Below are 27,941 nucleotides of genomic sequence, written 5' to 3'. Positions count from 1 at the left end.
GTGACGTCACTACCCGGCGTGCCGCGCGCCGCGCTTCCCCTCCGCCCGCTAATGTTTTGGCCGATCCAAGATGGCGGTGCAGGAGTCGGCGGCTCAGCTTTCCATGACCCTGAAGGTGCAGGAGTACCCGACCCTCAAGGTGGGGTCTGAGGCCAGGGGGCGCCCGCGCCGGGCCGGGGCCGCGGGCCGCGGGCGGCCCGAGGGGCAGGGACAGGCGGAGTCTGGGGCGTCGGGCGGGGGCCAGGGGGCCCGGGGCCGGGCTCCCCGCGGTCTGAGGGTCTGCGGGCTGGGCCCCCGAGTTCTGCGGTCTGGGGGCCGGGCTCCACGGGTCCTGGGGACCTGCGGGCGGGCTCCCCTGGGCCTGGGGACCTGCGGGGCCGGGCGGGTGTGGCGTGAGGCCGTCCATGCCCCCGCCTGCCCTGCGAGGTCTTCGTGACAGCGCAGCCAGCGCGTCTTCCTGGCTCCCCGCTTTGCCCTCCGGAGAACCATTGTGGCCCCTTTGTCCTGTAAAGACCGTGAACTGCATCAGTGACGGTCCTGGCCGTAGGCACGTTGGTGACTTTGGAGGCTGGGGTCTCCGGGGTGTGGGGTCGCGGGCGCCCAGCCAGAGTGCCCAGCGTGACTGGCGGTTGGTGTCCAGCTGTCCTCTCGGAAGCTTAATGTCAGAAGATGTTGATATATGGCTTCTAACCACTAATTGGGAACCTGAAAGGAGAGACCTCATGACCCAGTGGGAACACATTTGCGGGGCGTCACCAAACCTGAAATACAGCCCTTGCAACTCGGTTACCAGTTGCGTGACCTTGGATGGTTACTTAGGCAGGTCGCATTCCATTGAGAAGAAATTAGTGTTCTTGGGAAAAGGGGCTGTTCCTTGTTCCTTACCTAGTTAGGAGAGGACTGGGTGGTGATTGACTCTGCAGTGAAGCACCTGGGAAAAAATCCCTTAAAAGATCAGTTATAATGTTCCCAGGAGAACTGTGGCCCAGCTTCTGTGACTCCAGGTTCCTTTCCTGGGGAGCTGAGGGGCCTTTCTCTCCTCCTGAGGACACCAGCATTCCTGTCCACCTCAGTGGTAACAGGTGGTAGGTGCTGGATGGCCAGGTTGCCAGAAGCTCTGAGCTAGCCTGCCAGGGTAAGTCCTGCCCCTCTGTGTTCACGTCTTTGGAGACTCCAGGCAGGGGTCCCACCACTCTGAGATTGTTTACTCCTGGCAGACGTAGGTCATGAGAGCAGCTGTGTCAGCTCAGGGTGGGATGAGGGGCTCCCTGTTGCCTGGAACCCTGCTGGTTCTCCATGGACGGTAGCTGTCCCTGTGGTACTCAGGGCAGCCTGGAGGAAGGGAAGCACTGCTGGTCTGGACCAGACGCCTGTTTGCCGGGACCCAGGGCGGTTGGTCTTTATCTTCATATCCGTTAAGAGCCTGCAGCTCGGAGAGGCCGTGTGCTGCCTGAGGCCCCCAGCTGAAAGTCCTTCCTACCCCACCCCCTCCTCCAAAAAGGGAGGTGCGAGTGGGAACCGTTAACTGCTGACCTTCTGTCTCCCTTAGCCACTATCAGCCCCGCCATTTGACTGACAGACAGGAAGGTTAAAGATGAGAACAGCGGTGGTGAATGTGGGAAGCACCAGGCAGGAAGGAGTTCTCCCTCTGGTCCTCCTTTTCTTGTTTCATAATCAAGACTGTAATTTGAGCTGCAGAGTTGTTCGGTAGCCTTGATGAAAGTCGGCATTCAGATAATCGTAGAGGTACAGGGATATTAGAGTGTCATTTCAAGTGAGCCTGCCAGGTCAGAAAGAGTTTTACTTCTTTTTTAGGATGATTTTAAAATCAGAATGTTTGCAAGATACTTCCAACGTTTTCCCTCACAGATTATTCTGATCCCACATAATTCTCTGTTCTATTGACACGTGTGTCACTGCTGAGTTAACACTTTTTCAGGAGTAATTCCTAGTGGATAATGAGGAAGCTTCACTAGGAAGCCAGGGATTCGTGATTTAGAAGCATTTGTTAACATGGAATTAAACAGGTGAGGATGCACAGGCAGAGGTCAGGGAAGGAGGCAGTGAGGCCTGGGGGGCTGGGGTTCCGGAAGGCGCGTCGGGCTTCTCTAGTCCCAAGGCACATTCTCCCACGGGGTGATAGGAATGGATGTGTACCGGGCTCAGTCCTCATTGCTTTCCTGGCCAGCACATCCTCTTGAGACACGATGGGGACCCCACAGTTCAGAGGATCTCACAGGGTCCTTGTGGCCTTGGGGCTTGTGGGCGGCTCCTGGGCAGCCTGGCAAGCACTTCTGCCCTAGCTCCTGGCCAAGCGGCCAGAGAGTGGAGTGGCCCAAGCTGCTGCTACCAGCGTGCTGTGACCTGGCCCTCCTCACTGAGCCCCGCAGCATGGTGGTCGGTGTGCAGACGACACAGGCTTCTCTCTGCCTAGGGACGCTTAGGCCAGATGAGTCTTGTCGCGGGGGCTGCAGGATGTTTAGCAGCCCAGCCTCCACTTGCCAGATGCACATGCCTGCATAGCATCTCCGGCACTGCTGCTCGTCCCAGGGCAGGGGTAGGGGCGGGACGGCCCGGCAAGAGCGGCTGGTTGGGACCACGCATCCTGGAACTGGTTCCTGCAGCAGTGGGCATTCACAGGAGTGCGCCTTGTGCTCTGGCCCAGGTGCGCTCATCCTGGAGGTGGCCTGGTATGGTCGTAAGACCCTGCCTGTCAAGCCTCACAGAAGGAGGGGACCTCCAGGGCTAGACCCACCATCATGAACTGGAAGCCCTGCTTTAATGATGTTTTTAAGTTTTTTCTGGTGTTGAAAGCAATTTGTGTTTATTCTCCAAATTATTTTGTTAATTATCCCGTTAGTATTTTGGAGTTTTTGCTTCTGTATTTTTCCTTTAGATAGCTGAAGTAAAGCAATCTTTTAGAGATCCTTATTACCACCCAGACCAGGTGGGAGTCCGCACAGCCCAGGAAAAGGGGCCTGGCGCCTGTTGCTGGGATACCTGGCTCTGGACCCAGCTCCTCCCCTTGAGTCTCATCTGAGCCCACCTCAGTTCCGCACCCCCGCCGGGGGGGTCCCTGGCTCCACTCAGTGCCCCCTCCTAGCCAGCCTCTCCTCGCACAGGGCAGGCTGGGGCAAGGGCCTTGCTCCTGACTCGGTCTGGAGGTGGACTCTCCTGGGTCTTTGAATTCTACTGTAATATTTAAATTTTATGCTTTTAGGGGTGTGAGTGTAGCTCAGTGGTAGAGGGCTACACTTAGCACTAGCATGCAGGAGGTCCCAGGTTCAAGCCCCAGTCCCTCCGTTAAAATAAATAAATAACCTAATTATTCTCCCCAAAATAAATAAAAACAAACAATAAAAAAATAAATTTTATGCTTTTAAATTGGTGACAGTCTCGTTGACCAAATACTGCCTTGCAATTTCAAATCCTGGCTTTGTACTTGTAGAAAGTTTGGGTGCCAATTATATGCTCAAAGATAAAACTTTCAGAGCAGTTTTCCAAATCTGATCTTAGCGGACTTGGGGTCACCTATTCTCATGTTTTGAGAAATGCTGGTAAGCATGAAGTGTTTGGACATTTGAGACAAGTATCTGGTTATGCCAGATCCTCAGTGATGCCTGTAGGTCCTAACCTCTTTTCACTTTAGATTATTTGATTTACAAATGAGCTGGTCCCTCCCTCAGACACTGGTCCTTTCTGGTCCACAGACCTCGGAATCCTAGTTGCCTCCTTCCTCTCAAGCTCAAACCTTGTCAGGCCTTCAGGGTGCTGCCTGCCACGTGGCCTTGGCCCCCAGAACCCCGCAGACCTAGAGCTCCAGTGCAGGGCCCCTTTGTGAAGGCTCCTGACGCACACCACTGGCTGGATGTTGAGCACATGCTGACCTCCTCCTGCCATGCCTTCCCGATGGATGCAGGTTTACCTGAGCCGGAATTAGTCTGTCCCGGTTTTAAAGTATCATTGTCATTTTAAACAAACTTCAAATCTGGAAAGGAAAGGGCTTTCTAGTACCCAGCTCTCTAAGGGGTATGAGGTCCCTGAGCTGGGTGGCCAGGCTCGGTGGGGGTGAGGCATCGAACACCGGGGTGCAGCATTTTAGGTGAGGTTCCGGCCAGGGGGGTGGGGCCTTCTGGGTGGGGGCAGTGGCCTTAGCGGGCAGCTGGGGAAGGCGGATTTTGGGAAGAAGTTTCAGGAGCTGGGTTGGAGTCTTGGCGACCCTTACGCCGAGGGCACGCAGCCCACTGGAGAAACGTGGCTCCCGATGTCCCCAGAGCCTGACGAAGGGGATGTGATGGCCAGGCCACTGAGTGCCTGGGTTGCCACACAGGCTGACCATGAGTGGGGTCAGTGGGAATGAAGTGGTCGGAGGGCAGACCAGCAGGGGGAGGGGGAGGAGGAGCTTGGGCCCGGGGAGTGGGGTGTCCATGCCCCCAAACCAGCAGAGCGGTTCCTTTATTTTCACGTGTCGTTTCAGAACTGTTCGAAAACCAGTTATTTGCTGTTTTGGTCCGTGCTGACTGAGGGTTAGTAACTGAGCACTGCTGAAGGCAGCTGCGCGGAGAGTCCCCAGCTGTGCAGGTGGCCCAGCGTCGGCGGGGCACTGGGCCAGTAGGGGGTGGGGGTCGCCCTCCCCCTGCACACTCACCGTCCTTCCCGTCCCACCACGGGGCTGAGCTGCCCCTTCTCGGCTGTGGCTCCAGCATGTGGTTCCCCGCCCTCCCGCCTGTTTCCCTTCCCACTGGGTCCCTTGCGGCCTGCAGCCGGCTCTGACTGCCTTGCCTGGGCCAGACCCTTCCCTGGCCTCCTGGCCTCTCCAGCTGCCGCTCCGCTCCCTCTCTTGCCCCTCGCATTCCACCACATGAGTTTGTCAAGCTCGCCACCCATCTGATGTTGCCCAAGTGGCCAGTCCCTGGAGGCCACCCCTGCTCCTGTGCCTCGCCCCTCAGCCACCTCCGCAGCTCTCCCCGCCTCCTCCAGGCTGTGCGTCTTTCAGTCTTCGTATCTCCAGCTGGACCTCCCTGCCCCACACCTCTGTCGCGCCCAGCCAGCCCCTCAGGTGAAGACTGCCTCCTCCTGCCAGGAGCCCCCTCGAGGGGTGTCCTGACTCTGTCGTCCCACGACCTTCCTGCAGCCCCTCTTCGTCTGCTTTGGCTGCTGGGGCTCTGTCCCCACAGCACGTCTGTCCCTCTGCCGGCAGCGAGGGCATGGCGAGGGGCGGGGAGTGCCAGCTCCCTCTGCGGGGCCTCCCGGGAGTGCTGATGGCATTTACGCTCCAGCTCAGAGACCAGCCCTGGGGTGTCCGTGCTGGCTCGAGGGGCCTCACAGACACAGCCTGGCGTGGGCTCCTTGCTCCCTGGCCCTGGACAGTATCGGGCTTTGTGCTCCTGCACTCTGTCCTCACCCTTGTCTCTGGGGCTTCTATCCCAGCCTGCTGGTTCTCTGTCCAAAGCACCCTTGGAACCCCTGCTCCTCGGCCGGGGCTGGGCCTTGGTGGCTGCACTCCCGGCAGCTGGGAGAGCGCCTGGGCTGTGGGAGGCAAGGTTGGCTGTTGGCTGACTGAGTTCCTCCTCTGTCTGGTTGGGAAGTTTCTTGAGCATTTGCACCTCTCTTTGGCCCCTGAGTTGCATTCTGGACGGGGCGGCCTTCTGAGTTTCCTTTCTCACCCCCGGCGCCTACACCCTCCTCTTCCCCTCGAGAATCATCCTCCCCTATTGTCATGACTGGGGAGGAGTGGTCTGCGCCCGCCTCTGTGTTCTTCCCATGAAGGCCTGCCCCAGCTATGACCTGAAGGTGTCTGTCCGTTACCTTCTAGGTGACAAGTGGACGTGCTTCGAGTCTAACCACGTTTTACCTTCTCTCCTGCTGCTGTCCTGGCCTAAACAGGTCCCCTGGGTTGTTGGGGTGGCCTCCTAGCGGGCCCCGACCTGCCATGCCCAGCACAGCAAGCCGGTCGCCAGGTGAGGCCTGTCTTCTGTCCTGATCGCCCCTGTCTTACTCGGGGTGCAGTCCGAGGTTGTCAGGGTGGCCCTGCCTTCACCTCTGCCCCCGGGCCCTTAGGCACAGCTGCCCCTACTGCTGCGGGCCGTGCCAGCCTGCTGGGCCTCGGAGTCTGTGTGCTGAGTACTTTCTGCGGGGTCCTTTCCCCAGATGCCCGTCCAGCGTATCTCCTCACCGTCTCCAGCCTCGGCTCAGACAGCACCTTCCCAGAGAGACCGGCTTGTCTCACCTGGGAGTCCACGTCCCTCTTCTACTGTTTTCCTCTTTTATAGTTCCTGCATCTCACACTGTATTTTGCTTCTTTGTCTGTTTCTAACCACCGGGATTATAAGCTCAGTGGAGGGCAGAGAAGAAATAATTCTTCAATTAACAGACGGACTATTAAGTATTTTGGCAATTCCACCCAAAGAAGTCAGACTGGGAACAGAAGTAAATGTAACTATCACAATGGAGGAGACATGATATGTTTTATGTTCCCAGAAGCACGGGCAAAGCAGCCGGAAGACGATTGCCCCTGGTTAGACAGGCCAGCACAGTAACCAGGCATGGGAAAAGCAGACAAAACCGGTCTCTGTTCTGCAGCCCCGCAGCCAGCAGTAAAGCACTGAGGAGCTGCCCGGGGAGGTTAGACAGCAGGGTCCCCGTCGGTCACCCTGGGGGGCACCCAGCGTCTGCCACAGACGCGCACACACCTTGTCACAGCGGACGGAGCCATAGGTGCCTGTGTGGTGGGCTCAGCCCTCTTGCTCTCAGGGAGGGAGCACCTGGGGAGTCTGGTCCAGACTGAGCTGCTGACGTGGCTACTTTGCTGCACAGCTGCTAGCTTTGTGTCTATATCGTATCTCTAAGGCGAAAGGGCGTGTTTTGCCGGTGATAGGTCTGCAGTCCGCACTGGTGCCCACGGTGTACTGTGTTTGGTGTGGGGAGGGCGCGGCCTGGCTCCCCATCCGGTGCCCCATGTGCAACGTGCGCCCTTCCCTGAGCCACCCGTTCCGAAAGGGACCAGCGGCACGAGAAGATTCCTGCCAGGAACAGCGGTCATAGAGGGCATCCCCACGTCCAGGGGAGCGAGCACCAAGGCACCGACAGCGCTCTCCCGCCCCAGCTTTGTTGACGCTTTGTGGAGGGAGAAGTCCATCTCATCATGTCCCCCCAGAGGCTGGCCAGAACCGTGTCATCTTTCAGGAAACTGCTTAAAGGGGACTTGGAAGCACACCTGTCCTCCGGGAGCCTCCCTCGGGGTGTGCTGTGCAGGAGACTCACCTGCAGAGGGATGGGGAGGGACTCTTGCCATTCAGGGCTCCGCCCAGTACTTTAGAAGGTGTTGTTAGCTTTGTGATAAACACTGGTGAAAGATAAAAGCTTTGTGCCGCCAGGGAAACCCTTCCTGTGCTGGTGAAAATGGCTGAGAACATAAATGACAAACTAAAATGCATTTCTTTGACAGCAGGTACTGTGAGAAAACACACAGCAAACATTAGAGAAGGTCTGCAGAAACAGGTCCTAAAGCAGACGACGCAGTGTGGGAGGGTTGCTGTCGAGCTGGGCAGAGGTACAGATGTTTCATGCAGGTCTCAGCTTAGGGGATTTGACAGATTTTCTTCAGATATGAGAACAGGAAGGAGTACTTTTTGTGAGTCACTGAAGGGGAAGGAGGTCTGGAGGACATGTAATTTAACGTCAGCTAATTAAATGGAGACGTCCTGTGATGTGAAAAGCAACAGATTACCAAGGAAAAATTAAGCAGATTTGTTCAGTACAAATTTAAGTCTTTGGTATAACCAGGTAAAATAAAACAAGAATTTAAAAGCAAATAACAAACCTTTAAAAAGTCCACCAAATATGACCCACAAAGAGCTGGTTCGAATTGGTGAGAAAGGTCCACAACCCTCTCCTTGTTGCGTGTTGGACAAGGGGTACAAACAGGAAACATGTAGAAGGAAAAATGCGTTGAGTTGACTCATATAAAATTGCTGTTTTGTAAAAACAATGATAGCTGAATAGTCTAACATGTAAAGAGAGTAAAAAACAATAGCACGGGGAGCTATATTCAATATTGTATCATAACCGTTAATGAAAAAGAATGTGGAAATGAACACGCGTGACTGGGACAGTATGCTGTGCACCAGGAATTGACACCTGGTAGCTGACTGACTTCAGTTAAAAAAGAAATTGCCCTAAGAAAAGCCCAGGACCAGATGGCTTCACTGGGGAATTCTGTTAAAAAACGTTTAAAAGAAGATTAGCATTGATCCTTCACAAACAGCCAGAAAATCGAAGAGGAAGGAACATTTCCCAACTCATTCTGTGTCGTCAGTTTTACCCTGATACCAAAACCAGACAGGACACCACAGGAAGACTACAGACTAGTTCTGTTCAAATGGATGCGAGTGCTGAAACCCTCAGGAATGTGCCAGCACACTGTATCTGACAACGCGTAAGAAGGGTGACATGCCGCGGCTGAGTGGGGTTTACCCCAGGAATGCAAGGTTGGTTCAGCCTGGGGAAGCCCACGGGGCTGCACTGAGAAGGGCAGGAACCCTGCAGTCACCACCCTGGACATGATCTTCTGAATCCAGCATGCTTTCATGAGAGAAACACTCAACAGACAGGGACAGAAGAGAACTCAGCCTGACAAAGGGCAGCTCTGAGAAGAGCACGGCCGGCTGGCAGCACACGGGGTGGTGGACACGACCTCCCCTCCGCACAAGGAGCTGGACGCCCACTCTCAGCACCTGTGTTCGGCAGTGTCCTGGAGAGGCACTCAGGCAAGGAGAGTAAGTGGCAGGCTTTCAGACTGGAAGGGGAGGAGTAAACTCAGTTACTGGTGAGGCGATGTCGTATGTGGAGAAGTCTAAGAGACACACACATTCACCTATTAGAACTAGTAATCTGGTTCCACAAGGCTACCGGATACAAAATCAGTATATAAAAATAATTTGTATTTCTGCACCCTAGAAATGAATAGTCTAAAAGGAAATGGAGAAAACTTTTATTTACAATAACACCAAAAATAGCAAAATACTTGGGAATAAGATTAAGATAGCAGTACTCCACAAATCGATCTACAGATTCAGCACAATCCAGATTGGAATCCCAGCTGGCTCTTTTGCAGAAATTCACAAGCCTGTTCTGAAATTCACATGGAAATGCGAAGTAGCCGAAACATGACCCGGCTCACCTCAGGCTGCTGTGACGAGAACGCAGGAGACCTCTGAGACCTCAGGCCTTCAGCAGCCAAGCGTTTGCCTCTTGCAGTCCTGGAGGCTGGACGTGCAGATCATGGTGCTGCAGGCTTGGTGCCTGGTTTGCAGATGGCTGCCTTCTTGCTGTGTCCTCACCTGGGAGGAGGGGGGTGGTCTTTTCCTCTTGCAGAGACTCATCCCATAATGGATGCGCCACACTTGTGACCTCCTCTAAAACTAATTACTAATACCACCGCATTGCGGGGGTGGGGGGCACACGTTCAGTCTATAGCGATCTTGAAGAACAAAGCCGTAGGGCCCACGGTCCTGTTTTCGGAACTCATTCCTGGCTGTAGCCATCAAGGCTGTGGGACCTGGGGAAGAGTGAGATGATAGACCAGTGGGGTAGAGCTGAGAGGCGAGGTGCAGACCCACACACAGTCTTCTGCCAGAGTGCCAGGCCTTCACCTGGGGAGGAAAGTGTGCTTTCAGCGAGTGGTTCTGGGACAGCTGGTCGTCCACATGCAGAAGAATGAGGTTGGCCCCCACTTCACATCATACATACACAGATTAACTCAGAGGCCAGACTGTGAGAGCTAAAAACAAAGGCTTGAACCTTCAAGATTAGGTAGTGGTTTCTCAGGTACTGTGAATGAAAAATACTGCAAGCAATGTCAGTAAACAAAGAATGCTGAAACCATCAAGTTCTCAGTGGCTGCCCCCCCCCCCCCCCCGTAGTGAACCAGCCTGCAGCCCAGCCTCTGCAGCCACTTACAAGGTGCACTCTGAGGGGACTCGGTAAGAAAGGACAGGACACTGGCCCTAGATGGCTAGGTGCTTGTCAAAGGAATGAATTCAGTGAGCCCAAGTGTTTGCTACCTCCCATACACAGAACAGCGCTAAATTCTTTAACTTGAGATGTCTGGGTTTCTTCAGTTAACAAGTAATCTTTTAAGTTCTGACTACCTGGTCTTTGTTGTAAACCTATATATGCTAACTTCTCCCCTGCCTCTTCAGAGCAGTCCCTCAGAGCGATTTGAGAGGCTGTCCTCCCAGGCTGAGTCCTCAGGCTTGTCCACCGAATAAAACATAACTCTCAACTTTTAGGTTGTGCATTTATTCAGTCGACAATATAAACACAGAAAGCAAAATAAGATTGATACATTGGACTTCATTGAAGTGAAAGCTTGTGCTTCAGAGGAAACTGTTTAGACAGTGAAAAGACGAGTTGCAGGACAGACAAAGGATTTGCACATCACGTCTGATGAGGGTCTCATACCAGTGTGTGTAAAGGACCCCTGTAGTTCAACAGTGTAAAGGCATGCAGCCCAGTCCTAGGTGAGACAGGCTCCTCCAAAGAGGGGCGCGGCACAGTGGCACGAGAGGCTGCACGTTGTTAGTGGGGCAGAGAAACCATGGTGAGGTGCCGCTGTGCACCCCGAGGGGGGCTGTGACCAGAGAGGTGGGCAGTAAAGGTGCTGATGAGGATGTGGAGAAGCTGAAGTCCTGCTTGCTGCTCAGGAATGTAACATGTGGTCGGGAACGGCCTGGTCGTTCTCTGGAAAGGTCAGCCGTTACCGTGTGACCTGGCAGCTCCACTCTAGATACGCCTGGAAAAGAGATGAGGACATGTCCACACAAAACCTGTACAGGAGTCTTTATAGCCCCAGAGTGGACTGTCCAGCCCCTTATGGATGCATAGACGAACGCGCTGTTCATACAGCAAACACAGCGCAGAAGAGAGGAGTGATGTACGTGCTGGTTGTGGACAGAGCTTGGGAACATCGCATCAAGTACAGAGCCCAGCAAAGGCCATGGGACGTGTGATTCCACCCGGCGCAGAGTAGGAGACCCCTGCGGGCAGGCGGTAGATTGGTGGCTGGCTGCAGTAGGGGGACTTCGGTAGGCTAAGGGTTCTTTCTGGGGTGACGAGAATGCCGTGGAAGTAGGCAGCAGTGGCGGCTGAACGGCCTGGCGGCTGTACTGCAAACCACTACTTTGTGCACTTTAGTTAAAAGGGTGAATTTTATGGTGTCTGAATTATATCTCAATTAGAAACTGGTAAAATAAAAAATGATGCTGTTTACCTTAATTGTCTTTCTTCTTGACTGAAGAGCAAGAGTCTCAGTTTTGATAAACGTTGACTTACCGGTGTCTCTCTTGCAGTTAACGCATTCTGTGTCCCTGTGAAAAATCGGGGTCTATTTTAAGGATGTGTCGATTTTCTCCTGTTTCTGTCTAGAAGTTTTAACGTTTTAGCTTTTGTGTTCAGGTCTGTGCTGCAAGGGAGTCTGTGCAGGTTGTAGAAAGTACTGGTCGAGGCCTGTCGGTTTTGCACGTGGGTGTCCAGCCCTGGCTGTACAGAGACGGCCGTTCTGCCCAGGGCCACCCCACTTCCTGAGTCACCACCTGGACTGTGCACGGGCCCACCCCTGGGTCCCCACCCTCTGCTGGTCTCTGTGTGCCATCCCAGACCAGCAGTTTGGAACGAGGTACCCTTGCCCAAAGTCACTGGGAGTATTTGCTGTTGTGCTAAAAACATGTAAAATTAACCATCTTGATCGTTTCTAAGTGTCCAGCAGCATTACCCGCACGCCTGGATCTGCAGAGCTCTGATCTCACACGACTGGGGCTGCACTGCTAGAGGCCGGGAGTCTCAGACCAGGGCTCCAGCCTCCCCGTCCTTGCCGCCGCCTATCCCCGGGTGTGCGGTGCTCTCCCGTGGTTTGGATTCGCGTCTCCCCGAGGACTGGTGGTGCTGAGCACCTGTCCCCATGTGTGGGGGCCGCGTCTCTCTCGGGGACATGTCAGTTCAAGTCCTTTGCCCGTTTTTCAGTTGGTTCCTTGTCTTTCTGGCGTGGAGCTGGAGGAGCTCCCGCACGCGCTAGACACGAGGTCCTTGTCAGACAGGAGGCCTGCTAATCTTCCTCCCCTTTCTGGGTTGCCTTTTCACTCTGATGACTGCTCCCTGTGCTGCACAGGTATTTTTAAGTTTAATGTCTCGTTTGTTACCCTTTGTTTTTTGGTTGCCTGTGCTTTGGGGACTGTATTGTTGATGTTTGCCTCTTTTGAGAATTCTTCCAAAGCCTGTTAGATTTATGGTCCTGTTCTCCATGTGTATTCAGACTATGCCGTTTTTTTCTTTTCAAGGGATACATATGTTTTCTATTGGTCTGGCTCTTTCTTGGTTTCTTGTATCTCCTTGCTTTTACTGTTGTAGTCTCACTGAGGACTGTCTCAGTAATTTTCTCCTGGCGGGGGGGGGTTAGCTGCTAAGCTTGGAGCCTTGCATATCTGAGAGCATCTCATTTTGCCTCATTCTCAGTGATACTTTGGCTTGATTTAGAGTCCTTAGCATTTCTGAAATTCCATTCCTTCTTTTGGCAAAAGCCCTGTGGGAAGGAGCCCTTGGTGACAGAACAGCAGGGGACAGTTTGGGAAGAGCAGGAGAGGTGAGGCCAGGGGAGCCAGGGAGCTGGCTGGGGGCTCAGCATGTGCACACGGGCAAGGACGAAGATTCCAGGAGCTCCTGCAGGGGGAGGGCTGCTGCTCACATCCAGACCCTGAGCCACAGCCGAGCTCAGAGACTGCCCAGGCAGCAGAAAGTGGGACCTGGAAGCTCAGCCCTGCGGAGCCCGGGGCCCTGCTGACATGGGCCCTGAGGGCATGGGTGGGGTGTGGAGGAGTGGGGCCACGGGGGTGCCAGTCAGGACCACTTGGAGGTCAGGGTCGGGAGCGGCAGCCCCGGGGGTCCAGGGGGTCTTTGCAACTGTTAGAGCGAGGCTGGTGTGGCAGCACCCAGGGTGGCCTGCGGAGCTGTCTGAGCGGTGGTTTTGTTACCACACCGTAGCGGTGGGTGGGCCAGGTCCCCAGTTGGCTTCTTTCATCAAAAGAGAAGTGGTTAAATGTGATATAACCCTACAGTATTAGTTGCGGGGACTGGATCCTGATCATGGACTGATGGATAAAGCTTCAGAGTGGGTACCCCAGGCCCACAGCACTTGCTTTGGAATCCCCAGGCCCATGTGCCGAGTGCGGGGAGCCTGGTGCGTGTTCAGGCGTGTGTGTGGGCTCCCCGGGCAGAGCTGTGATGCTGGTGACGCTGGAGCATGGGGAAGGGGCCTTCAGGAGTGAGGGCAGGTCTCCAGAGGGCGGGGCGGTGACCGCGACGTTCAGTGCTGCCTCGTGGCTGCCTGTGTCCCATGCTCTGTAGAGAGTGGGCGGCTTTTATAACTGGGGGGAAGGGGCATCCGCTCACTAGGATTCTGTGTTGCTGGGATCCCCGTGAGCGTTGACACCCTGACTTTTTCTGACCGTGAGTCCTCGGCCGTGTCCCCTCCTCTGCTGCCCCACCGGGCTCCCCTCAGCGCTGTCGTGGGTTGTCACAGCCGGTGGGTTAGCACCCTGTGTTTCTCTCCTTTTGGTCATTCCCGTAACTGTTGTCTGGGGTGAACTTGGGGATTCTGCCTCTAGGCTTGTGTCCCCATCCAGTAACCCAGATGGCCCTCTGCTCACATGAGCCTTTGGTGGGCTCTGGCAGGTTTCAGAAGCGATTTATTTGTAGGGAACTAGAAGCCAACGCCTCCTGCCTCGACAGGTGCCACAGAGGAGGCCCACGAGTCCGCCCGCCACCACGTGGACTTAGCCGTCCTGTCTCCTGCAGGTGCCCTATGAGACACTGAACAAGCGCTTTCGAGCTGCGCAGAAGAACATCGACCGTGAGACGAGCCACGTGACCATGGTGGTGGCCGAGCTGGAGAAGACCCTGAGCGGCTGTCCAGCCGTGGACTCTGTGGTCAGCCTCCTGGACGGAGTGGTGGAGAAGCTCAGCGTCCTCAAGAGGAAGGTTGGTGCCGCTCCGGCCCCCAGGTGGCCTGGCTCTCGGGTTCACCCTCATGCAGTTTGCTCTGTGGGGCTGGGGTGGTGGGGAGCGTCCCCTCCCCTGCTGGCTGGCTTCCCGTCCCAAGTTCCTGCCCCTGTCGGGCTGGTTGTCCCGACCCCAGTGTCCCAGGCCCAGGTGGGGAGGCCAGGGTGGGCAGCAGACTGATTTACTGTTTTGAGAATTTCACCTCAAAACAGCATCTTGTATCTTGTTTCTGGGAATAATAGATGTGCTGCTGAGAACAAGCAACACTGAGATAAGGTATTTTAAAACATTTCATTGAAAGTACCAAAGGGCTCAGGAGACAGGAATCAGTAGGGTTGGGGCGCAGGGGTCAGAGGGGCCAGGTGGCCAGGGACCACTGCTGCCTCCGGAGAGCCAGCCGCGCCAGACGCGCAGCCCCACCTCACCGGCCTGGGGTGCAGGGCCAGCAGTGGGGCACCAGATGGCCGACCTCTGCGGCATGACCCCTCAGGTGAGGGTGCCCAGGGTGGGCTTGTCCAACAAAGCCCTGCAGCCCTGCTCTGAGCTCCAGGTGAGCCAGGACCCCAGCTCCAGCCCGGTGTGGGTGATCCTGGCAGGCGCTGCTCCAGGCTCCAGGCAGAGCAAACTCAGTTCTCTCGAGCAGAGGGCGCCTTGAGTCTGCATGTCAGATTGTTCAAGTCCAGTGACCAGCATGGCTGGAGAACTAGGCACTGGAGACACCGTGACTGAGACACAGCAGGGACGGCAGAAAGGGGCCTGCAGACCCCAGATGGTTGTCAAACACCATACTTTGTTTAAAGGTGAAAAGTCAGCTTCAGAATGTCTTCAGGGAAGAGGAAGTGTAAGTGATTTAGAATTGTACACAGAACCAAATAAAACTTTAAGAAATAAAAAATACAATGACAGATGAAAAACTCATGTTTGCTTTAACACGTAACAATCAGACCAGGCTACAGAGAGGACAGGGAGCAGGACGGTGGGTCCAGGACGTCATGGAGGTCGCGGGCAGAGCCGGAGGTGAAAGGCAGTAGAGCCAGAGCAGAGACTGCCCTGCTGACCACAGTAAGGGGAGGGGGCCGCCAGGACGGACAGGGGAGTGACAGGTTTTCAAACTGCAGAGTCCCCGGTTTTCACTTAGTAAAACTGAAGGAAACAGAGACAGAAAAATCTTAAAAGCAGGTAGAGGAACAGTCTTCTTCTAAAGGAGCAGCAAGTCTCCTGACAGCGGGCTTGATGGCATTGGAAGCCAATACATAGTGGAAGGTGCTGGAAGGAAACGGGCTGGCTAGGCTCCAGGCCTGCTGTCCAGTGCGTAGCCCCTGGCCGTGTGTGCCCTCTGACTCTGAGATGGAAGAAGATCGAGACCTCAGTGCCTGGTTGCACCCATCACATTGAGGGGGTTGGTGGTGGCCGCTGTGTGACAACATTGTGCAGAACGTTTCTGCGCAGCTGTGTTAACTTTGAGTAAAACTGACTCTAAGGAGAAGTATTGTAAAAGACAGAAAGTCACTTTATAATGACAAGTGGTTTAGTAAACCGGGAAGCTGGGACAAACATAACACCCTACATGCCTGGCGGCGTAGGTCCAGGGTGCACGAGGCGGAACGTGACGCCCCTGAGCAGAAGGCACAGGGCCTCCCGGGCCGCGGGTGCGCCTTCCCTCTGACCTGCTCCGGGTGTCAGCGCTCTGGACGGGTTGGGGGGTCCCCACCTGCCCTGAGCGCCTCTCTGTCCGTGTGTCGCAGGCGGTGGAGTCAATCCAGGCGGAGGACGAGAGCGCCAAGCTGTGCAAGCGGCGGATCGAGCACCTCAAGGAGCACAGCAGCGACCAGCCGGCGGCCGCCAGCGTGTGGAAGAGGAAGCGCATGGACCGCATGATGGTGGAGCACCTGCTGCGCTGCGGCTACTACAACACAGCTGTGAAGCTGGCACGGCAGAGTGGCATCGAGGTGGGCCCGTGCCCGGCCCTTCCTGAGACCAGGCTCCACTTTCAGCACTCCGAAGGGGCCTCAGTGCCTGGACGCAGGGCTCTGGCGGTTGTGGCTGCAGTGCTGTCCGCGCTCTGATGCGCAGGAGCGTAGCCGGGCCCCTGCGCCCCGCTTTTCTGACAGCTGCACACCAGATGTGTCCCGAGACCGTTCCCATTGGCATGAGCTTTTTTCTGGGGTGGGCCTGTCTTCCCCCAGTGGGTTTGCAGTGGTCTGCAGGGTGTGGTTGTGGGTGTTCGCGATGCCCTGGCCCCGGCGGGAAGGCCACTGGTGGGATGAAGGTGTACCTGGGGCCACTCTCGCCGTCGGCAGTGGTTCCCTGGGGCCCCTGGGGTAGCATTCACCAGGTGGGGGGCTGCAGGGTTCGGAGCTGCCCAGACAGAGTGCATGGCTACCCCTCTCTGCCTGTGTCCCACATTAACTGAAACCTCTGGTGCACTGCAGTGTCTTCATCATCTTCTTGTCCCATGTTGGTTCCTGGCAGGGTCCCACTCCAGTGTGCTTCTCTGATCTGGAGCTGTGGCCTCTGCCATATGCTCAGTTCCCACTGGGTCTACCCCCTCCTCAGCCTCATCTCAGTCACAGGGCTGCTGGCCTTCTTGGGCCCACCTGCCCCCACTGTGATCCCATCCCTTTGCATGGTGTAAATCCCACCTGTGTGTGCGTGACTCCCAACCCCAGCACAGGACCCCTGCCCTCAATGGGGCCACCAGTCTCAGCCTGGTGCCCAGCGGTCCTCTGTGCCTGTTCTCCAGTGGTCCTCTGTGCCTGTTCGAGCACCCCCTTCCTTCCTTCCCTGCCCAGCACGGCCAGCTTCTGCGTGACCTGCATACTCTCTGACCCTCCTGCCCGTGTGTGGTGGACACTGGGTGCACAGACACTGCCCCCCAGCACCTGTGAGGGTGTGGCTACACACACCTTGAAGTAGCCAGTGAAACACAAGCTCCTGCTCCTCCGGGCCCCAAAATGTGCACTCTCGGGGAGAGAAGCACTCAGCGGACTAGATTTGTTGATAGTGATGTGTCTACAGAGGTGCAGAGGGACCAGAGCTGGCCGTCTCCAGAAGAAGGGCAGTGTGCATCTCACAGAGGAGATAATCCAGAAGGCGGTTTCCACGTGGAGCCCCAGCGTCACAGTGTGTGCAGAGGTGAAGGTCTGTTCTAGATGCAAACTCAGGAGGATGTCCCTGTGGCCTCAGGGTGGCGCAGGGTCCCCAGCAGGATGCCTGCCGTCACTAAGGAAGAGGCAGCAGCACCAGGGTTTGTTAACGTTAAGAACTTCTTTTCATGAAAAGAAACCGAGGAGAGCGCGTGCCCCAGCAGCCCAGATGGTCGCGGCACCTGTGTGGGGCCACTGCGCCCTCTGCCTTGGACGTCTTGCTGGCATCTCCTGGGAGGGGAGAGCTAGGCCCACCTCTGGTCGCTGTTTTAACGTCTTTACTGTCACTCCCACCCTCGAGGGTCCATGGACGTCAGAGGGCTGTCAGCAGGAAAGAGGAGGACCTGGCAAGACCGCATGGATGGAGGACACACAGGCTGCGAGGAGCTGGGGAAGAGACCGCCTCTTGGAATTTAGAGCAAAACTGAGAAAGGTGGAAAATAGGAGAGGAGAAAGAGTAGGGCGTCATCCCGGAGACCCACCTTTTCCAACAGGACGGGCTCTGGAAAAGAGGGGAGGAAACAGTGGCACAGGAAAGCTGCCAGACTCCACAGTGAGGGTCCTGAGCTGAGTCCCAATTGCAGTGGCCACGTGGCCGGAACTCCTCCTGGAAGCAGCAGCCACGCCGGGAGGGATGGGGAGCAGGGTGGTCTGGACATGGGGCTGTGGGAGCCATGAGGGTGTCGGTCACGTCCACTGCCTTCATGGGCCCCACGTGCTGTCCCTCCTGAGGCCACAAGGAGAGCCACCCTTTGTGGCCACCCTGAGCTGCCTGCTGTCAGGAGTGGCCCTGGGGGAGCTGGAGAGCTGGCAGCGTCCGGTTCACACACCAGACAGTGGCACACCTCTTGCCCTCTGGTCACTTACTCTTCTGCCCTTGACCAGAGGTTGCTCAGTTCCACAGGAGCCGCTCCAAGAGCACCGGTGCTGGCCCACAGGCGTCGCTGCGTCGCCAAGTAGTAATAGTGCTTGATTTTTTTGTGTTTGTTAATTTTGCCTTAAGCACCTGGTTTTCACTGTGGAGATCAGCCAGCGTGTGCTTCTTGATGCGCATACCCTTACTGCTTCTTCCAAGGCAGAACTGGCGTCTGGCGTCTTCTGGGGCTTCTTGTGTTGGAAGGCATGCATCTTAGGCTGCATTCACCAGAGGGACCCTGCGTCCTTTCTGCAGCCACAGCTTCTCCAGGGAGCTTGATGTGGCCCTGGTGCTCGGACACAGAAGCTCTGTAGCAGGCTTCTGGCACTCTGTACGCCGACCTTGGCTGAGCGCGTGTGGGCCAGAAGGTCCGCGTGCCCTGTGGTTTGTGAGGCCTGAGCAGGGTGCCAGAGACAGGCGGAGCCGGCGGATGGCATGGAGAGTCCAGGGGCTCTTAGGGCTGAGTGTTCCACCCAGTCACTGAGGAGCTGATCTTTGCTGATGGTTTTTGCCCAAGTCTGTTCCAGATAGAAGAGAAATTAACCATTTGAAATTTCCTTTTTCTTCACGTGGGCCCCTCCTTTTGTGATATCCAAGCATTCATCATGCCATCCTGTGTGGCTGGGGAGGTCCTTCTTGCTGGCTGTGCCCTGACCTCCTGTGGGGAACCTCACACCTCTGGCACTACACAGAGCCCCCTGACTGCAGCAGGTGTGCGCTTGAGTAGGTGGGTCACGGCTGCAGGTCCCTGGCCCTGCTGGCATTTTCCAGCTCCGCAGACCGCTGCCCTCCGTCTGCCCTCCCAGATTGCCAGGCCTCAGGGAAGGAGAGCAGGAAGCAGACCACCGAGGCAAGAAAGATACAGCCCCCATCCATCTACTGCCCTGTCTCAAAAACGTAAACTTTAAATCAGTCTTCAGAGCAAACACAGTGGAAATGAGGGTACGGACTGCTGGGGTCTGCACGACTGCCCTGTGAAGGGGTGATAAGCGGCAAGCCGTGCCCCTCGCTGCCTGAGGTTCTGACTGAGCTGGGGCTCTCACCCGGCGTGAGAGCAGGCATCCTGTGCGCTGTGCAGACCCGGCCCGCGGAGGGGCTGCCTGGTTGTGGGGATGCTCCTGTGAGATGAGACTGGGGGCGCTGGGTGCCTCCGGGGAGCCCAGGGCCTGGGTTGGGCGGGTCCAGAGTCCAGTTCTTTGAACCACTTCCTTCCCCGCAGGACTTAGTGAACATCGAGATGTTCCTGACGGCCAAAGAGGTGGAGGAGTCCCTGGAGAGGCGCGAGACCGCCACCTGCCTGGCCTGGTGCCACGACAACAAGTCCCGCCTGCGCAAGATGAAGGTGCGCAGGCTGCACCTGGGCGGGGCTCCCGGAGGGGCGGGGCTGCGCCTGGGCAGAACTTGTAGAGGAGAAGGGGTGGCAGAGGAGGGCCACCTGTACCCCGCCAACGGTGCCTTCCCCTGTTGGTTCAGAGTTCTGTGGTTCTGGTTCACAGGGTGGGGTGCTTGGATTTGGTATGGGTTTGGAGTTTTGGTGATGGTGTTTGGGTTTTAAGTAAAATGCCTGAAAAGTGCACCCCTCTGCATTACGGTTTGGACAGATGTTCTGAGCACGTGGTTCTGAAGGAGCGAGGTGCCGACCACACGTGCGCTGCACAGGGCAGCTGCTGGGGTTGGAGCCAGTCTTCCTACCCACCTGCTCAGGCCTGACTCGGAAAGCCCCGAGTGCCCGCCCGCCGGGCTGCGGAGTTTTGGGCTGGGATAGTCTTTTCAGTTTACAGCCTCTCTTGAGACCTACAAGCAGCTTAAAAAATAGATACTTAAATGTAAATGCAGGATTTAAACCTGCTTACTGAAGGGCGTCATCGCCACAGGGCTTGCAGAAATGCTTGATTATGTTAACCTCCCCCGCCCCCTTAGAAAACCTTTGTTTTCTGTGTCCTGAACTGAGTGCCTCTAACCCCGCCCCGTTGAGCCTGTCGTGTGCACGTAGTCACCAGCCAAGGGTGACACTCTCTGCCACTCAGGGCCGCCAAAGCGAGCACGACGCGAAGACGGGACGGAAAAGTAGAGTGGCCAGTGGCTCCCTTAAAGAGAGTGAGGATCTTGGTATGGAAACCATAAAAGGAAGGCCAGAATTGGTATGTAACACACACCTGCTCTCCTGCTCCACCCCCACAGCTGTGCGCCCGTGGGGACAGGGTCAGGAGGAAAAGGGCCTCTGGTCGTTACACGTGGTTCTGCAGGCCCTGTTACCTCCCAGAGCACACTGCTGCTTGGCGAGGGTACGCCTGGTGGGCTGGGTTGCAGGTGGGGCCTCGCAGCTACAGGGTGGGCCGGTGGGGGCAGAACCCACAGATGGCGCATCCCATGGCCTTCCCACTTCACCTGAAGAACGTAAATAGCCATGTGACCTGAAGATGTCAGAACGTGCTCGTTACAAAATACCAACTGAACAGAGTCGGTACCAGGTCTCTCACAGTGTGTGTAGCGTGTGCACACATGGGCTCACACACTTGACTGCCCGTGCAGGCCAGGGAGGAGTGAGGGGGCCGGGAGGGGCCGTGCCAGACGCCTGCGTCCCTCAGATCAGGGACGCGACCCTAGACGAGGAAAGAAAGCGTGAGGCCCAGGTTTCCCACAGTTGGAAAGCACTTCCACAGAAGTGGGTGTGGTGAGCAGGAGTCCCGGAGTTGGCCCGGGGCTCTGGACACTTAATGGGTGTCAGCAAGCTGCCGAGCGTCTGCAGCTCAGACAGGGTCGGGATGGCAGCGGCCCAGCCTCTCGCGAGCGCATGTGGCGTGGTGTACATTCAGTACTTGCGTGCTCGTCTAAACACTTGGTGCGTTGCTGGCCTCTCCGCGGACTGCCTGAAGGTTAACCTGTGAGCGCAAAGAGCTGCCGCAAGTAACAGAACGTATTCCCAAGTGTCGGTTGTGCAAAGCTGTCACCTGGGGTGTACCCGGGACACTCCCTGCTGGTCCCCACCCTTGGCCTTGCTGGTCTTGCTCTGTGGGGGCTGCATCCTCTTCACTGGTTTGTGCCACACGCACCCCGCTCCACCTGGTCAAGGTTGAGAGTCAGGATAGACTGCTGCCCGGGGCTCGGTCTCCCCACGCAGAGGGCAGGGAGACCCGCCTTCCCCGAGCACCTGCGGTGTGGATGCGAGGGCTCCCGGTGAGGGGCTCTCTGTACCTTTGCAGCCTCTGACGCCCTGGGCAGCACAGCCTGTCTGTCAGGTCAGCCTGTGCTCCACCCTCCGGTCCCTGAAGTGGGGGCTTCATGGGTGCTCTCCCCAGGTCTGGCCAGGGCGCTTCCTGAAAATGCAGTGGACATGCTGGAGGCTTGGGTGGGGAATCTGCGTGGTTGGCAAACACAGGTTGAGGTGTTCACCATCCTGTGACCTGGGTGTGGTGGAAGTGGAAGCGACCTCGAGTGGAGACCTTGAGGTTTGCCTCTTGTTCTGCCTCCACATAGTCTGTTTCTGGTTGGAAACACTGAGTATTTTCTGAAACCACGTTGGAGATATTATAGTCTAAATTACTATTTCTGTAAAATAATAGGGTTCTTATTCTTAGGTCACAGAAGTTAATTTTGCCCTCTTGCCCTTACCCCGGCTGCAGGAGTTTTAGCCCAAATTCGCTAAGATTCAGAGTTAGTTTGGGCTTCTACACAAGCAACCCCACTGGTGGTGCCCTGTTAACACCCCTCAGAGGCTCCTGTGGCACTTTGGGACAGTTGCCCCCCAAGACACAGCTGGCCCATGGCTTCCTTGCAACCTGCCAGGTGCACCCCCACACCTCTCGCACCCTCGGCAAGTCCTGGGGCTTCTGCTGGTATCTGACCAGCGTTCATCTCCTCTGCCATCTCTGCTTGGGACATTCTCTGCTGGGGTCTGTACGGCCCCCACCCCAACCTGAGGGTCCTCGCCCAGGGCTCCCTGCTAGAGACCTGGGTTCTCCACCCCTCTCCCGACTCCCCCCTCTGGCGCAGCCCTGGCAGGGTGGCCTGCGCCCTGTGTGATTCCAAGGCCTGCCAGGTGCCAGGCAAGGCTGGTGGTGGAGGCAGGTAGGGCAGTCAGGACGCAGATGTGGACACGCGCTTACCTGCTCTGTCTCCGTCAAGGAGTGGAAGCCTTTCTTCCCGCGATTACCCACTTCACTTGGGAAGTTGTATCCCCTGCCCTCCCCCAGCCGCCACCCCCAAGGGCCGCGCTTAGGGCCTTTGACCTCGGGTTGCCTGACTGCTCTCACCACACTTCACCAAGGCCATGCTGGGATGGGCTGCGCCTGCTGACCATCAGAACTGCAGAAGAGCTGGCTGCAGATTGAAATTAGGATTTTGGCCGCAGACCTGCCTCCCCAGTGGCTCTGAGCTTCCTGGCAATGTGTGCAGCATCAAGCCGGGATACAGCTCTGCAGAAACATGTCTGAGCCACTGTCTTATCTTCTCCTTAGAGCTGCCTGGAGTTTAGCCTAAGGATCCAGGAGTTCATTGAACTCATCCGGCAGAACAAGAGGCTGGACGCTGTGAGGTACGGCTTCTCCCTGACGTCCCCTCCAGTCTGGGTTCTGGGCAGGCTGCACGGGGCCCTGCTGGTGACTAGCAGCCAGCTCCTCTCCCTGTCCCTGGGGTGTGGGTAGGCCCGTGGCTCGGGAGGCCCCTGACATGGCCGGACCTCTGTCAGGTCCAGTGCCGTCAAGGTAGGGCTGTTTCCATGTGGTTTCTGCGGGGCCTGGCAGCCCGAGCAGAAGGATGGGGACTCTGTCACTTGCTCCTGGCCAGTCTCGCTGGGGGCGCAGTGTCCCTGGGCAGCACTGTCAGGGTCTCCCGCTCGGCCCGCCCTTGAATGCAGACACCCTCACTGCAGCTCCGCTGAGCTCTCTGCTGGGTTCAGCCTTGCACTGTGAGCCAGAGGAGCGCTGCGAATGCAGCTCCTCGCAGGAGTCAGCCAGGCAGACTTGCAGGGTGTCTGTCATTTCGGGAACCCTGCGGCCCAGCACCCAGCGCCCTTCCTGACAGCATGGGGCCGGGTTGGGGGCTCCAAGCACAGGGGACAAGGTGTTTATGGGTGGGCCAAGAGCAGGTTTTCCCTCAGGACAGAGGGACCCTCTGTGAAGGTGGCACAGGGTCCCTGCACCCTCCTGGCTTCCACTTGCACACTGGGGCTGAGAGGGCCTGGAGTCTGATTAGTGGACCCCAGCGAGGCTGTTCTGGGGGTGGGGGTGGAGGCAGTTCCAGGTGCCATTAGTGTCATTGAGTCTGGGCTTGTGTGACCTGAGGTCCCCTGGGAGAGCTCCGGCAGGTGTGGATTCTGCACTTGGTGCATCGTGCCCCATCCTGTCCCCTTGTGGTGGGGTGCTTGGGTCACAACACTGTGTGTCTGGGTTGGGGCAGTGCTATGGGGAGCTGAGCACTTGGCAGACCCAGTCCTGGCATGTGGCTCTTGCTTGAGCTCAGCTTCTTAAAGATGGACTTGCAGCCTTCAGTGGGCCAAACTGTCGTTTTCCAGACATGCAAGAAAGCACTTCAGTCAGGCCGAAGGGAGCCAGCTGGACGAGGTCCGCCAGGTGATGGGCATGCTGGCCTTCCCGCCGGACACGCATATCTCTCCCTACAAGGTAAGTGCACCCGGGGCCCCGGGGCCCCGGGGCTGGGGCCCCTGCCACGCTCAGCATGATGGGCACACTACGTAGGCCTTCCCCATTTTGCTCCCGTTCCGCTGGTGAGGACTCTGGATCGGGACAGTGCCTGACATCTCAGCCTAAAAGGCACCAAGCTTCAGTCCCAAGGGGTTCAACACTTCCTTCACCTCCCGCCCGTCCGTGCCTGGAGCTCTGTGGGCAGGACTGGACAGGCCCTGTCCTTCCCAACCTCACTTGTTTCTGCCAGGGTCTGTCCTCCCCTGCACCAGGCACATCTGCCCTCAGTCCCTCCCCTGGATGGCTCTCCTTGACCATGAGGGTCTGTGTGGGATCTGGGTGGGGACAGAGCCCCCACAGCTGTGGTCCTGCTGAAAGCAGGTGATGGCCCCCTTTTAAAACACCCGGGGGCAGCCCTGATGATCTGTGACTGTGTTTGGGGTTGCCTTGAAAAATAGCACACATTCTCAGCCTGGCCCCGTCCTGTAAAATCTAAGTAGTCTGAAGACCCCCCTTCTTTCTTTCCCATCTTCCTCCCATTCTGTCTAAACTGGGGTTTCTGGAGGGTGGCCCATTACGTCTGGGGCAGCACCTGCTGCCAGTATCCTGATCAGAGTGGCCTCTCCTCAACAGCCTCTCTCGGTGTTTGCAGTGGGGACAATTTTCCCATCCTGAGGTGGTGGTTGCTTTCAATGAACAGTTCCTTCTGTCTTTGGGTCATTTCTGTCTTCTCGATTTTTCTTATAAACACTCAAGAAAAGCCACGCTTCACCTTCATCCAGATGCCCAGCCTCATCACCCCTGTCCCACCTTCCATGAGCACAGTTCAGCCAGGCCCCGTGCCCCTCAGTTCCCAGTGACCCGTGGCATGTCTGTCCGCAGCCTTGTCAGCATGGACTTTGCAGTCTGTGTTTCTGCTGCCATCCTGTCCGCAGCTCCTGAGGGTGCTCTCTGCCCCTCCTCTCCTGAGCCCTCACCATCCGTGGTCTGTTCCTTCCAGCATCACCTCTGAACTCGCAGCACTGCCATGCCCCAGCTCCAGAGCCAGCTCCACTTGCTTAGGTATTTGCTAATGGCAGCTCCCAGCTTCTGGTACCAGTTCTCTGTCTCAGTTCACTCTGGCTGCCGTAACAAAACACCACAGTCTGGGGGCTTACAAGCAGCAGGAATCGATTTCTCACAGCTCTGGAGGCTGGAGGTCTGAGGTCAGGTTGCCAGCGTGGTCCAGTGAGGCCAAATCACACAGATTGCTCTCTGTGTCCTCAGTGGTGAGAGGGTAGGGGGCCCTCTGGGGTCTCTTCTTATAAGGGCACTAACCCAGTTCATGAGGCTCCACCCTTATGACCTCATCACCTCCCAGAGGCCGGCCCCCTCCGCCCGGTACCGTCTCCTCCACGTTAGCGTTTCAGCTTGTGAATCTGGCAGGAACACACAGGCTCAGACCACAGTGCCCGTCTCACTCAGACAGCTCAGTCCTGTTAAGGGAGCAAAAGTGTCACTCAGGGCAGGAAGGCGCAGGTGCGTCCTGCTGGATCACAGCAGGAACTGGACAGCACATTGTTTGGAGAGGGCTCAACCAAAGGCTGAGCAGGGTTCTTCGGAGCTGGCACTTGGGGTGTGGGCCTCTGGTTATGGGCTTCATTCTTTAGGGACTTTGATAAAAGAAATCTGAAAAGCATTTCTTGGGTGAGGGCATAGGTCAGTGGTGGAGTATGTGCCTGGTGTGCACAAGGTCCTGGGTTCTCAATTCCCAGTACCTACATTAAAAATTTAAAAATTTAAATATGGAAAGCACTTACTTAAACTTTGGGGTTAAGTGTGACGTGTACCCTGTGCTTGGACTCTGAGGAGCTCCCCCAGAACGTCTGATTGTGCTCTTGTTCATGTGCCTGCCCTCCCTCCCCACCCCGTTTTTGTCTAAACCTCGGTGGTTGGGGGGCAGACGTGAACCAGAGGTAACCGTCTGTCTTGTGGTTCTTGAGCCTGAAGTGGAGTTGCTGTTTCCCATTTCAATAAGTTATTTCCTGGGATAAGACGTTTCCTTTCAAGCCTTAATGCTCTTAATAGGAGTCCCCTGAGCTTGCTGTGCTGAGCTGTCCTTCCAGGCCCCTGAGGCCTTGTCTTGCCAGGAGGCCACAGGCCCACGTGCTCCAGAGCATCCTGCCGCCTCAGGAACGTCAGTGTCCCAGAAGGTCACTGCAGCAGGGGGCTTGTCCGAGCAGTGAAGTCAAAGCTGCCCTGCAGCTGCACATGTGTGGGTCAGTGGGGCTTGTCTGCGTGGAGAACGTGTTGTGTTGGTGTGCTGTCCTCACCCGTCTGTCCTGTCTCCTCCAGGACCTGCTGGACCCTGCCCGGTGGCGAATGCTCATCCAGCAGTTCCGCTATGACAACTACCGGCTGCACCAGCTGGGGAACAACTCCGTGTTCACCCTCACCCTGCAGGCCGGCCTCTCGGCGATAAAGACACCGTATCCTTCGTGCTGGGCGTGGCACCCCGGTGCCCCTTCTTAATGCGCGGCTCCTGTCCGTGATCCCGCACCTTCCCGACCTTCGTCCTCTTCCTTGACAGCAGGCTCTGCCCACTCTCTACCCGACTTCAGACCCATATCTTAATTGCGTTGCGTCCCACGGTGTTGAGACGGGGGTGGGGGGTGGGGTGCCCCGTGAAATCCGCCCGGACGGGTCACCCCCGCGTCCTGCCCACACGGCCAGTTGCACATAGCTTGCTGGTCGGATGGGACCGAGCCATTCGGAGTGGCGTCCTGCGTGGTCCCAGGTGACCCTAGAACCTGATGCCAGCCCGCTGTCGTGTCGTGTGGTGTGGTGTCACGTGCGCCCCGCGCTCCTTAACCCACGCGCAGGCAGTGCTACAAAGAGGACGGCAGCTCGCGGAGCCCCGACTGCCCGGTGTGCAGTCGCTCCCTGAACAAGCTGGCGCAGCCGCTGCCCATGGCGCACTGCGCCAACTCGCGCCTGGTCTGCAAGATCTCGGGAGACGTCATGAATGAGAACAACCCACCCATGATGCTGCCCAACGGCTACGTCTACGGCTACAATGTGAGGGCGGGGGTGGGACCCAGGGGGAGGGGCCTGCAGAGGGTGGAGCTGCGGTTGGGGGCGGAGCGGCGCAGAGCCAGGCAGATCCCGGAACTGTCTTTTGAAAGCGGGGCTGGGTTAGTGAGGACCTCAGGGTTTCTTAGAGCTGGTACCAGCAGCAGGTAACTGCGGAGGAGATTTGTCTCAGTGGGGTTTCTCATGGACACGTTGATTTAAACTGCATGGACCGGAGTTCACATGCCTGGCCTTCCTTTGCAGTCCCTGCTCTCCATCCGGCAGGATGATAAGGTCGTCTGCCCGAGAACCAAAGAGGTCTTCCACTTCTCCCAGGCCGAGAAGGTGTACATCATGTAGGCGGCGGCGCGTCGCCCGGCAGCCGCAGGCCCTCCTGCCTGCGTCTCTGTTTCTTGCGACCAAAGATCAGTGAGCAACGACACACACTCTCGGGAAAAGAGGGAGGAAGATTTAACGAGCTCTGGCTTGATTTTGTAACAAGTCAGCTGTCTGACACTTCTGAAGCGTGCTTTCACCTTTCAGAGAAACTTTTCTTTAAAGACTGACTCAGCAGAGGGGCACTAGGACATTTCAGATAGGACTCTGTTACCTCCCGTGCGCCCACACTTCCCTCCCTCTTGCTGATGACGAACCTAGGGGAACAGGCTGGTCCTCGGCTGTGGCCCCAAAGCCGTGGCAGCCACGCCAGACTGACCTGTGGCGACTCAGTGCCACGAAGGGCCCCGTCACTTCTCTGTAGAGCTGCTGCCAAACGCCAGCCCGTGGCCTGGGCGGGGCTGGCTTCCAGGTGGCCGTCTGCCCTTGGCCGCGGCTGTGGGGCTGTTAGGATGCATAGGTCCAGTATCACGTCACTCCTGCCGCCTTACCTCCGCCTGAGAATGTACCACGTGGAAATCCACTGGACCCAGTGTCTGCAGAGGCCTTGCCGATGGTTCCATAACTTTAGCTCTAAATTCTCTTCATTACAGAAACAATAGTGCAGTTGAAATAACCACCGACGACTTTTCAAATCAGATGAACCATTGTAGTTTATACAAGCCCGTGCGTAGAGGTTTGTACTCAGCGCTTATTTTTGCATGTTGATGTTGATTAGCTAATAAACGATAAACGTAA

General features: G+C 56.7%; 1 protein-coding gene across 6 annotated transcripts; it reads left to right on the top strand.

Annotated features, from left to right (window-relative positions):
- MAEA (macrophage erythroblast attacher, E3 ubiquitin ligase) lies at positions 1-27,941 on the top strand. 6 transcript variants are annotated; one of them, XM_074352104.1, is made up of 11 exons: positions 1-139; positions 13,849-14,031; positions 15,798-16,001; positions 17,071-17,187; positions 19,334-19,456; positions 20,142-20,255; positions 22,572-22,648; positions 23,627-23,735; positions 26,091-26,224; positions 26,618-26,813; positions 27,072-27,941. In XM_074352104.1, exons 1-11 carry the CDS (start codon positions 71-73, stop codon positions 27,165-27,167), a joined length of 1,422 nt encoding a protein of 473 aa, XP_074208205.1. In that variant the 5' UTR covers positions 1-70; the 3' UTR covers positions 27,168-27,941. The 6 variants fall into 6 exon arrangements, with proteins under 6 accessions (XP_074208205.1, XP_074208208.1, XP_074208206.1 ...); XM_074352107.1 differs by lacking the exon at positions 17,071-17,187; XM_074352105.1 differs by lacking the exon at positions 20,142-20,255.

The sequence above is a fragment of the Camelus bactrianus genome, chromosome 2, assembly GCF_048773025.1.
Source record: "Camelus bactrianus isolate YW-2024 breed Bactrian camel chromosome 2, ASM4877302v1, whole genome shotgun sequence".
Lineage (NCBI taxonomy): Eukaryota > Metazoa > Chordata > Mammalia > Artiodactyla > Camelidae > Camelus > Camelus bactrianus.
The sequence above is the reverse complement of the archived record's forward strand: the minus strand, read 5'-3'. Positions and strand labels throughout refer to the sequence as shown.